This window comes from Sorex fumeus, unplaced genomic scaffold (genome assembly GCF_029834395.1).
Source record: "Sorex fumeus unplaced genomic scaffold, SorFum_2.1 ptg000065l, whole genome shotgun sequence".
Taxonomy (NCBI): domain Eukaryota; kingdom Metazoa; phylum Chordata; class Mammalia; order Eulipotyphla; family Soricidae; genus Sorex; species Sorex fumeus.
The window spans coordinates 3,796,169-3,809,767 of NW_026606122.1; the positions used below are offsets into that span (position 1 = coordinate 3,796,169).

Below are 13,599 nucleotides of genomic sequence, written 5' to 3' on the forward strand. Positions count from 1 at the left end.
CTAACCGGGTTCCATCCCAGACATCCCAAATAGTTCCCCAAGCACCACCACAGATAATTACTGAACGCAGTGCCAGAAATAACCCCCGAGTATCACCAGGTATGGCCCCAAAACAAAAATAAAAACAAAAACCAAATACTTTTTCTCAAGAGCAGAAAATGCTATAACAAAAAGATCTGCTATGGAAGAATCACATAATTTTTCTCTGAATTGTATGCTTTTATTAATATTACAATGGGGACTCCATATAGATTATTTCCAGGCTTTTAAATATTCATAGGACATCAGTTATGATTATCTCTGCTCTATATCTAATTTATTTGGTTCCTTTTTAATAGCCATAACCTCAAACAACAGAAACATATTGGTTCAACAGGTGTTTCATCTTTTACCCACACAAGAATTCGTTTCTGTCAATGGAAGCTAGATGGAAGAACACTCACCACTTCTGTAGCTGCCTCTTCCTCCTCTCCTCTGCCCTGAGATCCTGATCTTAGAATTTCACTCATATTTTTCTCACTGAAAGAAGAAAAACATGAACTGTAAAATGTAATTAACAGATGCACATAGTATACTACTTGATACTCCCTGGGATGGTATCAAGACCCACAGAAGATTCCAGAAATGGCACACCTGTACTGTATTCTCAATAAATATAGAATTTTATATTTACCATTTGGTTAAATTTAAAAATTAGGAAGGTTAAGATAATACAATAATGAAATAGTAAATGACTAATGATGTTCTGTAATGAGTAATGTGAAAATGCTCTCTCTTCTTAATAATAGTTCTCTTTAACCTTTCCAAGACCGTGGGGGTCTTCCTGGTGACTTTCTGCCCAGAGGCTCAAGATGAGATCCCTGCAGTGTTTAGAACTACCCAGGCCATCAATGTGGGGGGTTTTCAGAGATTTACCCAGCAGTGTTATGAGAGCCATGTTGGGTGAGGACTAAACCCAGTCCAAATACAAGGCATGTGCCTTTACCCCTGTATTATCTCCCATGTGAGCTAAGCCTCAGTAACTGAAAACAGAAAGGTAAACCAAGGTTGGGGGGGGAAAGAGAGTATAGCAGGTATGATATAGCAGGAGAGATAGTATAGCAGGTATGGCAGTCGCCTTGCATGCAGCCACTGGATGCCCATATGGTCCCGGAGCATGCCAGGAATGATATCTGAGTGTAGAGGCAGTAAGAAGCCGAGGCAGAGTATGCCACATGCCCCCCACCCAAAAATAAGGTAAACCAGGAATGAAGGGGCAAGACACAAGTATTTATCACGAGCAAATGCTTATTATAAATTCATCTTTTGACATTTAGTAATATTTCCAAAGTAAGACTCAATTAGAGTTGACAGCCTGTTTAACAACCACATCAAACAAGGCTATCTACAAATCCTTTTGTCAAAGACAATTTGGCTGAAACAACTTTCAAATTCTTACTTTAAAACAGCTTTCCAAAAACATCCAAAGGACAAATGGGCTGTCCTTTGGGAAAAGATTATGTAACAGAAACCACACCCACATTTCTGAGTCTCCTGCCCCTCGATCTGTCCTCCGCCTGCCATTAATCGTCCTTCCATTAAGGCCATGAGTACCCTCGAAGGGAAAATAGCAGGCCCTCCAAAACCAGCATCTTTAAGATCACAAATATCCCTGCCAAACCGTCCTGCTCCACCTCCCTCTGCTGCAAACTCCATGGAGGCCTCATGTTGCTGTTGTACTCATTGAGCCTAGTCAGTAAGAAAAGAGGAAGCTCAAAAGAAAGGCACCAAACCCCAGTAAAGGAGAAAACAGACACTGAGCATGCGCACAACAAGCCATATACCCCAAAGTCCCCCAAACAGGCAACACATAGGATGGTGCGGGGGGGGGGGGGGAATACACTGATCATGCGCACAATAAGCCACGTGACCTACTAAACCGCTCATTAAGAATGCCCCACCAGCACCGATCTTAATGGAACTTTCAAGTGTCTCCTCTCCCCTTTCAGAAGCCTCAAATACCCAATCCCATGTTCTAAGGCTTTCCAGGTAGAAGCTCAGGAAGTGGGAACTTGAGGTACCTATTCCCAAGAAGGCACCTATAGCCTCTGCATCCTACCACCTCCAGCCCTTTGGTTCCCTCCTCACCCTCTCTCACACTTAAACTGCTGCGAGGGCTCATCTTGGACAGTCTCAGTCCTTAAGAATGAACAAAAACCCGTGAAAAGACACCAATACAGTACCGCACCGTCACTGCCCTCCCCCGGAACTCCAAACTCCATATTCCCGCTCCCAGGTCAGCGGTCACGCACAGCGCACGGGGCACCAAGCATGCTCACTGCCTCCCACGTGCTCTCTGCAGGCATGGCTGCCCCAGCCCCTATGCAGGGTCCTTCCTAAGATTTTCGACTTGTCCTTTGGCACATCTGTGCCTCTATATTTCTGCTACCACCTCCAAAATGTGGCCCATCGTCAACTGATCTCTCTCCTCCAAGCCTGTCACAACCCCACCACTATTGCAAGGGACAGCTCTGGTACTTCTGGAGGAGAAAGAGGACCGTCCATGCACTGCAGGACACAGACTCACCAGAAATTAGTTGTCTCCTTCTTAGATTCAGTCCTCCACACCCAGTGATCCACTTGTGGGAACACAGCAGAGATCTGATGGTCAAATAGGAGGGAGTTATAATGGAGTCAACCTTCTCGGGGCACCTAAACATGACCTTTGGGGAATATCCACTCAAGCAGCCTGCCAGGGGCACGTGACAGCACCAGAGTGCATGCACGATGACCTGTGTATCTGGGCTCTGGTTCCTGCCCTTCCATACTAAAGGCTTTACCTGAACACCCAAAACTCCTCTCTCCATGAGGAGGTTAGTATTGCCCTGTCAAGAAGAAACTGGTCCATCTCTTATAAATCTCCAAATCCACTTCAGGCTTTTCGTGTCTAGGAATCCCAGCCCCGAGTTTCTCCAGCATATTGTCCCTCAATTGTCCTCTCAATGCACCTGCCTCTGTGACCTTCAAAAGTATCTTTTGAGAAGGGGTTCTAAGTGATTCTCAAGAGGTCCAGGGTCCCACCAGCGATTCCTAACCAATCATGCCAGGGGTTCAAAGCAAAGGCCCAATGATGCTGTGCTGTTTTTTCCCTGTAGTGCCAGAGATACCTGCCACATTCGGGACCATCAAGAGCTGCACCCAGCAGTGTTCAAGGGACTACATGGTGACAGGAATCAAACCAAGTGGGGTTAAAAACTAACTATGTTAATCATGTCAAGGAGAAGATTGTTCACACACACGCATGCACACACACACACACACACACACACACACACACACATATATATATGTCTTAGGGGTCAGAGAGTACATTAGGTTAGGTGCTTGTCTTGCATGTGGTTGACATAGGTATCACCTCAACATTGCATATAGAGACAGGGAAACCACCGGGAGTGATCCTTTAACACTGCTTTCTATGATCCCTTAAGAATGGAGCCAGGAATAAGCCCTGTGCACTGCTGAGTGTGGCGTCAAAACAGCACACACATGCATACATTGCCTTAAAGCTTGAATACACATTACAATCCAGTTTCTACTTCTTGGGACTTATATTAGGGACATTTTCATAGATAGAAACAAAGATATAGATCTATCAGGCTCCCAAAATGTAATTATGTAGAAATTCATAGTCATGGGCACTATATTTAAAAACACAACAGAACATTTGAGAATGAAATAGGATTGCTTCTTCTAATTAGTGCTGAGTGAAGTTTGGTGCTGCAATGCACATGAACTTGAAACAGCTGGTTTTAATTCTACCTTCCTGCTCTTTTATTTTTTGTCTTTGTGTTGCTATTATTTTTGATATTATCTGAGTTTGCCATCGTTGCTTTTTTATCAGATTGAAGATGATTTCTTCTTCTTAAATTGCTGTTGCCAGTCTAAGTGGATATTGATTTTGATGAAGACTCTTTGCATATAATCATGTGAACATATAATTGTTCTATCAGTGATGAATTATATGGATAGACACTTCACATTGCTGTAAGACTCACTTTGTCTTGATTTATATAGAAACAGCGTTGACATGTAAGTTCAAAAACAAAAAGATGTCATTTTCTTTCCTACTATTGTCTGTGATTTTTAAACTCATTATGTCTGTGCTTTTATATTTGTATCTAACATGAGATAAATATGCCAAAAATAATTTTTAAAATTATACTTTTTAAATTGAAGTGTCATTGTATCATAGAATTATGAAAGTTTCAGGTGTGCATCACTAAAATCAACATGTGTGGAAAAAAGAAAAGTTTAAAGAGAAAAGAAAAAGAAAAGGAATAGATGTTTATATAGAATGGTGTGTGCAGCACAATCCCAAAGACAGAGTTAGAAACTACAAAGGTTTACCAGAAGTAATGCACATTCAATCCTCCTCCCAAACAGTAAATATCCTTTTTCCTAAAGGCAGCATATTCTGGAGTTCCAAAGACATGAGGTTCTTTATGCAGCAGACAACTTCCTCCCTTCATATGGGTAAGACGTAGTGTGAATTTAGAGTCATATTGAAGATATACAATTCTTCCTTAATCTCACCAAGCATGGAATCAGTTATTTTTACTGCAGCATTTTGGCATATAATAGTATTGTTAAATAATATTTTATATATGTTTTATACTACACCATTTCCCAAAGCAGATTACCAATACCAATCTCTTACCAGTAAGAGATAAGCACCTTCAATACATAATCAGGCACTGATCCAACAATGCAGGTTTTTGTGTTGTGTGAAGTAAAGATTTCAGCATCAAGGGTGTATCTGAACTCAGTCTCCATTGTCTCCTCGGAAAAGCTCTTTCATTGACTCTGAGGCATATCCTCTTATATCTGGAAGGACTCTCTGTTGCCCAGTTGTCTCCCTAACCTTGGTCATTTGTCTATTACCAACAGCTCTGTTCTCAAGGTAGGGGCCAGTTTCTCCAGGACACCGTGAAGAAGTTAAAGCAAAGAAATGACCTCCCACGTGAGATCATGGAGTCTGAACTAAAAAGGGAAACTTATATTCCTAGTGTCATAAACCTTCCTGAGTAACTTCATTTCAGGCACCATCAGTGCAGAGCAAATGCTCTGACCAAGGGCAATCAGGTACTCCTAAGAGCTTGTCTACATCACTGTAATAGTTATTTACAGCATTTCACTGTTTGTTTTAAAACACAAGGAATTTCTAATCTTCACGAAGTATTCAGTGACTAAGAACTGGCCATCACATCTGTCCTGTTTTTACCTTTGAAATCTCAGCAAAAGGTGGTCACCAAATTCTGAGTATACTTACCTTCTGACACAAGCAGTGCTGCTGCTAAAACCAGGCACTGGAGTCACTCCCCCCACCCCCGCCCCGTCCTCCTTCTCCCTCATGAGAGCAAAGCAAGAAAATACCTTTTTTCATCCATTTGCCATGGTCATATGTGATAATCAAGTGGGAGCATGTGACTATGCCAGGTCTAGAGTGGAGCATGTGTCAGGGCTATCCCCTGGTCAAGGACTATGGAGTCCAGAGGGAAGTTCTGAGCCCGTTCCAGAACCCCATAGGAAACAGTTTGGGCCATGCTACCCAGGCCAACTATGAGACAAATGCACAGACAGGGCTGTGCTGACACTGCAGTGAGGTGGCAGCTTGCTAAGAGTGGGTGAGTGATGTAAAGTGATGTAATAAGAAGCCAGACCATTTTCAAGAGCTCGGAAGAAAACAATTCAGGATCACATGCTGACTGCAGGTGTATGCTCCAGAAGACAGTGTGGCAATGAGGTGCATTTTGCTTTTCTTTGTGTGGCCACCTTCTGGCCTGGCATCTACCCTGTGAGCCCTGGAAGGTCACACCTGGGATAGATTATATATAAATTACCAAACCTGCCCATAATTTGGGAAAGTCCCAACAGGAGGTCTTAGAAAAATCAAGGAATTCTGCAACAGAGTGTTTGCTGGGTGTTGCTCTTGAGTCCCAAGGATTGTGGCAATCCATTTTTACTCCCTGTGAAGGAGAAATAAGTTTTGTGAGAAACTCGCACTCTATGCATCTCTCAGTAGTGTACTAAACCAATTTTCTCAGCAATCTCCCTTTTGATGCACATCTCTGAAGTATTCATTCAAACAGATGGAAGTATACGCACAATAGCAGCAAAAGGGAAAACTCAAAATTGTCTAAGTGTTCACCAATATATTCACCTAATCAATTTCAGTTACACTAGATAATGAAAATTATGCAGCTATTATGTAAATTAAGCTAAGAATTAGATAAAATAACATGTACATATCCCAAAATTTCCAAAAATTTATATTACATTGATTTTTAGAAAGAACTACATTAGTACCTGTCTTTGTTAACCACAAAAAAATTACAGCAAAAAAACAAAAATACCACCCATCTTCTCTTATTCAATTTCTCCTTGTGATATTTTTCACAAAAATTCCCTAATTGGGGCGAGCGGGCGAGCGCGGCGGGGCGAGCGCGGCGGCGGGCGTGCGGCCACGGCCGGGGAGCGCCTGCTGCGCCCGGGCTTCCCTCCGCCGGCTCGGCGCCCCGAGCCCCGGGCGGGGCGGGGGGCGGGGGGCGACGTGGAGCGCGGGCCCCGGGGAGCCGCCCCGAGCCGGCCCCGAGGGCAGCCCCGCGCCGGCCGCGCGCCGCCAGCGGCCGGGCGGCGCCGCAGGTGTGGGGGCCGGCGGCGGCGCGTGTGCATGTGGGGCGCGGCGCCCGGAGCGGCCGCTGCCCTGTCCGGCCGCTGCCCGAGTCGCCCCGAGGGAGGCGCGCGCGGGGAGGGGGCCCGGGGCGGCCGGGCGGGCCGGGTCCGCTGGTCCTCCCGGAGCGCCCAGCCGCCGCCGCCGCCGCCGCCGCCGCGGGCTCAGTAGGGGCCAAGGGTCGGAGCGCCTCGGCACTCGCGAGCAGCAGGTGTATGTCCTCTTCCTCCTCCTGGAGAAAAATGCCTGTCCGGAAGCAAGATACCCAGAGAGCATTGCTCCTCTTGGAGGAATATCGTTCGAAGCTAAGCCAAACTGAAGACAGACAACTCAGAAGTTCCATAGAACGGGTTATTAACATATTTCAGAGCAACCTCTTTCAGGCTTTAATAGATATTCAAGAATTTTATGAAGTGACCTTACTGGATAATCCAAAATGTGTAGATCGTGCGAAGCAGTCTGACCCAGTGCAGCCTGTGAACACCTGGGAGATCGCGAGCCTTCCCAGCACTACTGTGACTTCCCAAGCACTGCCAAGCAGCCTTAGTCCCAGCACAGAGAAATACCGGTATCAGGATGAAGACGTACCTCCTCAAGAACACATTTCCCCACAAATCACGAATGAAGTGATAGGTCCAGAATTGGTGCATGTCTCTGAGAAGAACCTATCAGAAATTGAAAATGTCCATGGCTATGTTTCTCATTCTCATATTTCACCAATAAAGCCGACAGAAGCTGTTCCTCCCTCTCCTCCCACTGCCCCCGTGACCCCCGCCCCGCCAGTCCCTGCCAAGAGCACTGTCATCCTGCCCACCGTGCCACAGGCAAATCCTCCTCCTGTACTGGTCAACACAGATAGTGTAGAAACTCCAACTTATGTTAATGGCACGGATGCAGATTATGAATATGAAGAAATCACACTTGAAAGGGGAAATTCAGGGCTTGGTTTCAGCATTGCTGGAGGTATGGACAACCCACACATTGGAGATGACACAAATATATTCATTACCAAAATTATTGCAGGAGGAGCAGCTGCCCAAGATGGAAGACTGCGGGTAAATGACTGTATATTGCGAGTAAATGAAGTAGATGTCCGTGATGTGACACATAGCAAAGCAGTTGAGGCACTGAAAGAAGCAGGATCCATCGTCCGTTTATATGTGAAAAGGCGGAAACCAGTATCAGAAAAAATAATGGAAATAAAGCTTGTGAAGGGTCCTAAAGGTCTTGGGTTCAGCATTGCTGGAGGTGTTGGAAATCAACATATTCCTGGGGATAATAGCATCTATGTCACCAAAATAATTGAAGGAGGTGCAGCGCATAAAGATGGTAAACTTCAGATTGGAGATAAACTTTTAGCTGTGAATAGTGTGTGTTTAGAAGAAGTTACTCATGAAGAAGCAGTAACTGCCTTAAAGAACACATCTGATTTTGTTTATTTAAAAGTGGCAAAACCTACAAGTATGTATATGAATGATGGCTACGCACCACCCGATATCACCAACTCTGCTACTCAGCACGTTGATAACCATGTTAGCCCGTCTTCCTACTTGGGCCAGACACCAGCGTCACCCACCAGGTACTCGCCTGTTTCCAAAGCAATGCTTGGCGATGATGAAATTACAAGGGAACCTAGAAAAGTTGTTCTCCATCGTGGCTCAACAGGCCTAGGTTTCAACATTGTAGGAGGCGAAGATGGAGAAGGAATATTTATTTCCTTTATCTTGGCTGGAGGACCTGCTGATCTTAGTGGTGAACTCAGAAAAGGAGATCGGATTATATCGGTAAACAGTGTTGACCTCAGAACTGCCAGCCATGAGCAGGCAGCAGCCGCTCTGAAAAATGCAGGCCAGGCTGTCACAATTGTTGCGCAGTATCGACCTGAAGAATACAGTCGTTTTGAAGCCAAAATACATGATCTACGGGAGCAGATGATGAATAGTAGCATTAGTTCAGGATCAGGATCTCTTCGAACTAACCAGAAGCGATCCCTCTATGTCAGAGCCCTTTTTGATTATGACAAGACTAAAGACAGTGGTCTTCCCAGTCAAGGATTGAACTTCAAATTTGGAGATATCCTTCATGTTATTAATGCTTCTGATGATGAGTGGTGGCAAGCCAGGCAGGTTACACCAGATGGCGAGAGTGATGAAGTTGGGGTAATTCCCAGTAAACGCAGAGTTGAAAAGAAAGAACGAGCACGATTAAAAACAGTGAAGTTCAATTCTAAGACAAGAGATAAAGGGGAGATCCCTGACGACATGGGATCAAAAGGCCTGAAACATGTAACTTCTAATGCCAGCGATAGTGAAAGTAGTTACCGTGGTCAAGAAGAGTATGCCTTATCTTATGAACCAGTCAATCAACAAGAAGTTAATTATACTCGACCAGTGATCATATTGGGACCTACAAAAGACAGGATAAATGATGACTTGATCTCAGAATTTCCTGACAAATTCGGATCATGTGTTCCTCATACAACTAGACCAAAACGAGATTATGAAGTAGATGGAAGAGATTATCATTTTGTAACTTCAAGAGAACAGATGGAAAAAGATATCCAGGAACATAAATTCATTGAAGCTGGCCAGTATAACAACCATCTGTATGGAACAAGTGTTCAGTCTGTGCGAGAAGTCGCAGAAAAGGGCAAGCACTGTATCCTCGATGTGTCAGGAAATGCCATAAAGAGACTACAGATTGCACAACTTTACCCAATCTCCATTTTTATTAAGCCCAAATCCATGGAAAATATCATAGAAATGAATAAGCGTCTAACAGAAGAACATGCCAGGAAGACGTTTGAAAGAGCCATGAAACTGGAACAAGAGTTTACTGAACATTTCACAGCCATTGTGCAGGGAGACACTCTGGAGGACATTTACAACCAAGTGAAGCAGATCATAGACGAACAGTCCGGGCCGTACATCTGGGTTCCAGCAAAAGAAAAGTTATGAGGACTCCTGTTGCTCTGTTGCTCTTTTCCAGACTTCTTTTTTTTCCTTTTTGGACACTCTTCGCCCCTGCCTCCTCGAGCTTGTCTTCAGCACTCCCTCCTGTAGACTCACCTCCCTGTCACCTCGGTCCGTAGCTGCGCTTAGACTTGACGTCTAGTGTCCTTTCAGTCGCAGCATCTGCATTAGTTTCTGTCACTTGGGTTTGTGGCCATCTTTCAGAATAGAAGATGGAATGGCCTGACCAGCTATTAAGAATTTTGGGGAAATGGGGAAATTATGGTAAAATTCCTTAATGTTTAAGGGAAAGTAACTCTAAGATGTTTTCAGAAAAGCTTTATATACATTCTTTTGAATTTTCAATATAAATGAAAGAAAAGTGGTTTTAATTAGTGATTCCGTAAATTTGAGCAACAATGCGCGCTTAACTTTAATAGCATGGTTTGGCCAATATATTAGCTCTCAAGTTCTTTTCTCAATCGACTTCAGTTATTGAAACAAGTATTTCATAAGACGAATGAGAAAATATATGTTTTTAATTTCAAAATTAATGTCTGGGTCAACTTTCATAATTTCATAAGGGATCCTCATTTTCATAAGAGATCTTGAAAGTCTTTTACTGTCTGAGGTTTTCCCCCCCCCAAGACATTTGCTAGGAATAACGATGTTTTTAATCTATTTGTGCAACACTATTTCTAGTGTCTTGCAAAATTGCACATACATAATAATCACCACTTTTTCCAAATGGAGGCCATGTTTAGGTGCTAAGGAAGCTCACCTTTTACATAGAAGGCTGAGAAAATGTCACAGACAGAACAGACATCAAAATGTGATGTAATTCTAGGGCAAAGGAAAAGGAATCCAATTCATAGTCTAAGCCTTTCAATGTATTCTTAGGGGTCAGATTTTAATGAATATTTTACCCACAATAACTGCCTATTTTGTTATAATAAAAAATATATATATATAAATATATATAAGACTTTCTTTAAACTCTGTAACTATGGGAATTATTTTCATTACATAGTTGCACACAAACATATATATATTTAAAATATATTTTTTCTTTTGCCACCTACTCTTTAACTTTTTGTTTGGTTTTTAAATTAAATATTAATTGATCGGACTTTATCTTCCTTAATCATGTGAACTGAAAACAGGGGTATGGTGGTTATGAAGAGAAACCTTTAGGGAAATTAGGTTACAAGTAAAAGTATAAGCATGTTCTCCTCTTTTCTACAAAAGTTTTCAAATGGTTCCTTGTTTGTTTTTTGTTTCTGTCTTTCGTCGCTGTTCTTGCGTTGGGTTTGTTCTGCTGCCTCTCCTTCAGGTTCTCCTCCTTTCATTATTAGGAAAAAGGCAAACGCCCCCGTGCGTCTCCCCTCTGTCTGCAGGGCTTTCCTGCTCAGAGCCGCACACATGCTCATGGTGAACAATTGTAAGAAACTTTAGTGAAAGGTAGATCTGAGTTCAGAAATCAATTTTCTGGTCATTCATACTATTGATATTGTTTGGCTTCCCATTGCTTTCATGGAGTCTTTTACTGAATGTGTGTGTTTTGAACAACCTCCTTATTACAGTTTTCTTAAATGAGTACTAGTTTGTAAAGAATTATCAACATTATCCATTCCACTTATGAGAAAGAGGAGAACAGCTAATAAACTTTATTGTGAAACCATAAAAAAAATTCCCTAATTTCCTGTATTCTGATATAGAATAACATCTGTTAAATAATGTTTACTACTAAAAATTTTAGAACACTATAGTGTAGAGAACATGTTTATTTTAAACAAATCCCTATATATGTGCACATGTGATTTCTGTTCATTAATGACATTTTTTACTTTCCCATAAATTTTGAAATATATAAGGGTAAAGGGTAAAGGCCCTCCCGTTGATCGTCGATTTGCTCGAGCGGGCCCAGTAACGTCTCCATTGGAGACTTTGTTGTTACTGTGTCTGGCATATCGAATACTCTCGGTAGCTTGCCGGGCTCTCCGAGAGGGGCGGAGGAATCGAACTCGGGTCGGCCATGTTGGCCGCTTGTAAGGCGAACGCCCTACCGCTGTGCTATCGCTCCAGCCCTTATTCATATATATTCATAATATACTTGCAATGTTTCACACTTTTCTTATATGTTCTTAGGATATATTCCTGAAATTGAATTGATGGGTGAAAGAAATTTAAAGGGTTAAAAATGAGAAATAATTCACAATATAGGATAATATAATACCTGCTCTTATTCATTAAAAGAGTTGAATTTTTTTATTTTATTGAATATACCACTTTGATAATGGAACTTGTATTTTATAAGCTTAAAAAGTGTTTATCAATAATTTCATGTAGATAGTAAAATTTCCATAAAATCAGAAAGTTAAGATTATTTTAAATAAAATCCTCATTGTTTCAGACCAAAGAGATAAGGCATTGTCTTATATCCTGAACCACTTCCAGGTGCAGCCCCCAAATAAACAAAAGCATAAAACCCTCAGAATTTCAATATTCCCCAAATTATATTTATCATTTTAATACATTATTTCCAGGCTGGAGCGATAGCACAGCAGGTAGGTTGTTTGCCTTGCAAGCGGCCAATATGGCTGACCTGAGTTCTATTCCTCTGCCCCTCTTGGAGAGCCCAGCAAGCTACCGAGAGTATCTCGCCCACACAGCAAAGTCTGGCAAGCTCCCCGTGACATATTCGATATGACAAACACAGTAACAAATGTCACAATGGAGACATTACTGGGCCCGCTCGAGCAAATCGATGAACAATGGGAGGACAGTGACAGTGACAGTATTTCCACAAATACTTACAAACACACATATTCATTATGTTATCACCCACGCAGCAGGATATATATTTATTAATCATTCCTTTCCCAAGTCCTTAATTCTTTGGGAAAAATTGATTTACATAAAGAGCCAAGAACTTAAGAGTATTTGTAATTCACACTATGTCACATTCTCTATCAACACATCCCAGCAATTAAATTTACATCTTTCTGATTCACTTGGTTACATCTTGCTCTTTCATACATCACTAGTTCCCTTGATTCTGATTGCTCAGAAAGTTTGGTAACTCCATTACCACCATCCACAAGAGATGAACTTATGTAAGTACCTACATGTCCATGATATAGTGACAGAAGGAACATTATGAGTAAGGTTTGGAGTCATGAAACCACCAAGATTACTGGTAGTGAAATTTCAGGCAGTAGATAGTAGAGGGTCCTTTTCTTTGATGTTCTCAATCAAGGACCAACCACAATAGGTGTTAGATAGTAAAGATAAATCTGGGACCAGAGAAAGAGTACAGTGAACAATGTGCTTGCATTGTATTTTTGATTTTTTGCTGTAACATGCAGGCAACCTAGGGTCAATGCCTGGCACCACATATGATCCCTTGAGCCACAACAGCAGTGATCCCTAAGGAAGCCAGGAATATCCCACAAACTAAATATATATATAGATATATCTCTCTATGCATATGTACAGAGATATACATACATAGAAATTCTACGAGACTATTTTTCTCCATATAAAAATGATGAGCGGGAAAACTGGTCTTTTTACCTTCCTTAAAAAGACCAGTTTTCCCGCTCATCATTTCTGTTGCCTTTGCACATTAGTTATTCCCCTATTATGATTCTTTATATCCCGCATACAAGTGAGATAATTCTGTGACTGTGCCTCTACCTCTGACTTATTTCAATCAGCATGCTAATCTCCAGATTCATCTATTTATCAGCAAATTGAATGACTTCATCTTTTCTAATAGCTGAGTAGTATTCCATTGTGCACATGTATCACAACTTCTCTTTCCACTCATCTGTTCTTGAGAACTGGGGTTGTTTATAGATTTTAGCTATTGCAGATAGTGCTGCAATGAACATGGGAATGCAGATGTCTTTTCTGCATTGTGCTGCTGGTATATTT

General features: G+C 42.1%; 1 protein-coding gene across 1 annotated transcript; it reads left to right on the forward strand.

Annotated features, from left to right (window-relative positions):
• Positions 1-6,843: 6,843 nt before the first annotated feature.
• Positions 6,844-11,344, forward strand: LOC130036685 (disks large homolog 1-like). The gene has a single exon (XM_056128575.1). The coding sequence runs from the start codon at positions 6,925-6,927 to the stop codon at positions 9,664-9,666; it is 2,742 nt and encodes a 913-aa protein (XP_055984550.1). The 5' UTR covers positions 6,844-6,924; the 3' UTR covers positions 9,667-11,344.
• The last annotated feature ends 2,255 nt before the right edge of the window (positions 11,345-13,599 follow it).

What these genes read in the sequence shown, in the direction of transcription:
- LOC130036685 (XM_056128575.1), top strand. Translation starts at nt 6,925, where the DNA reads ATGTCCTCTTCCTCCTCCTGGAGAAAAATGCCTGTCCGGAAGCAAGAT.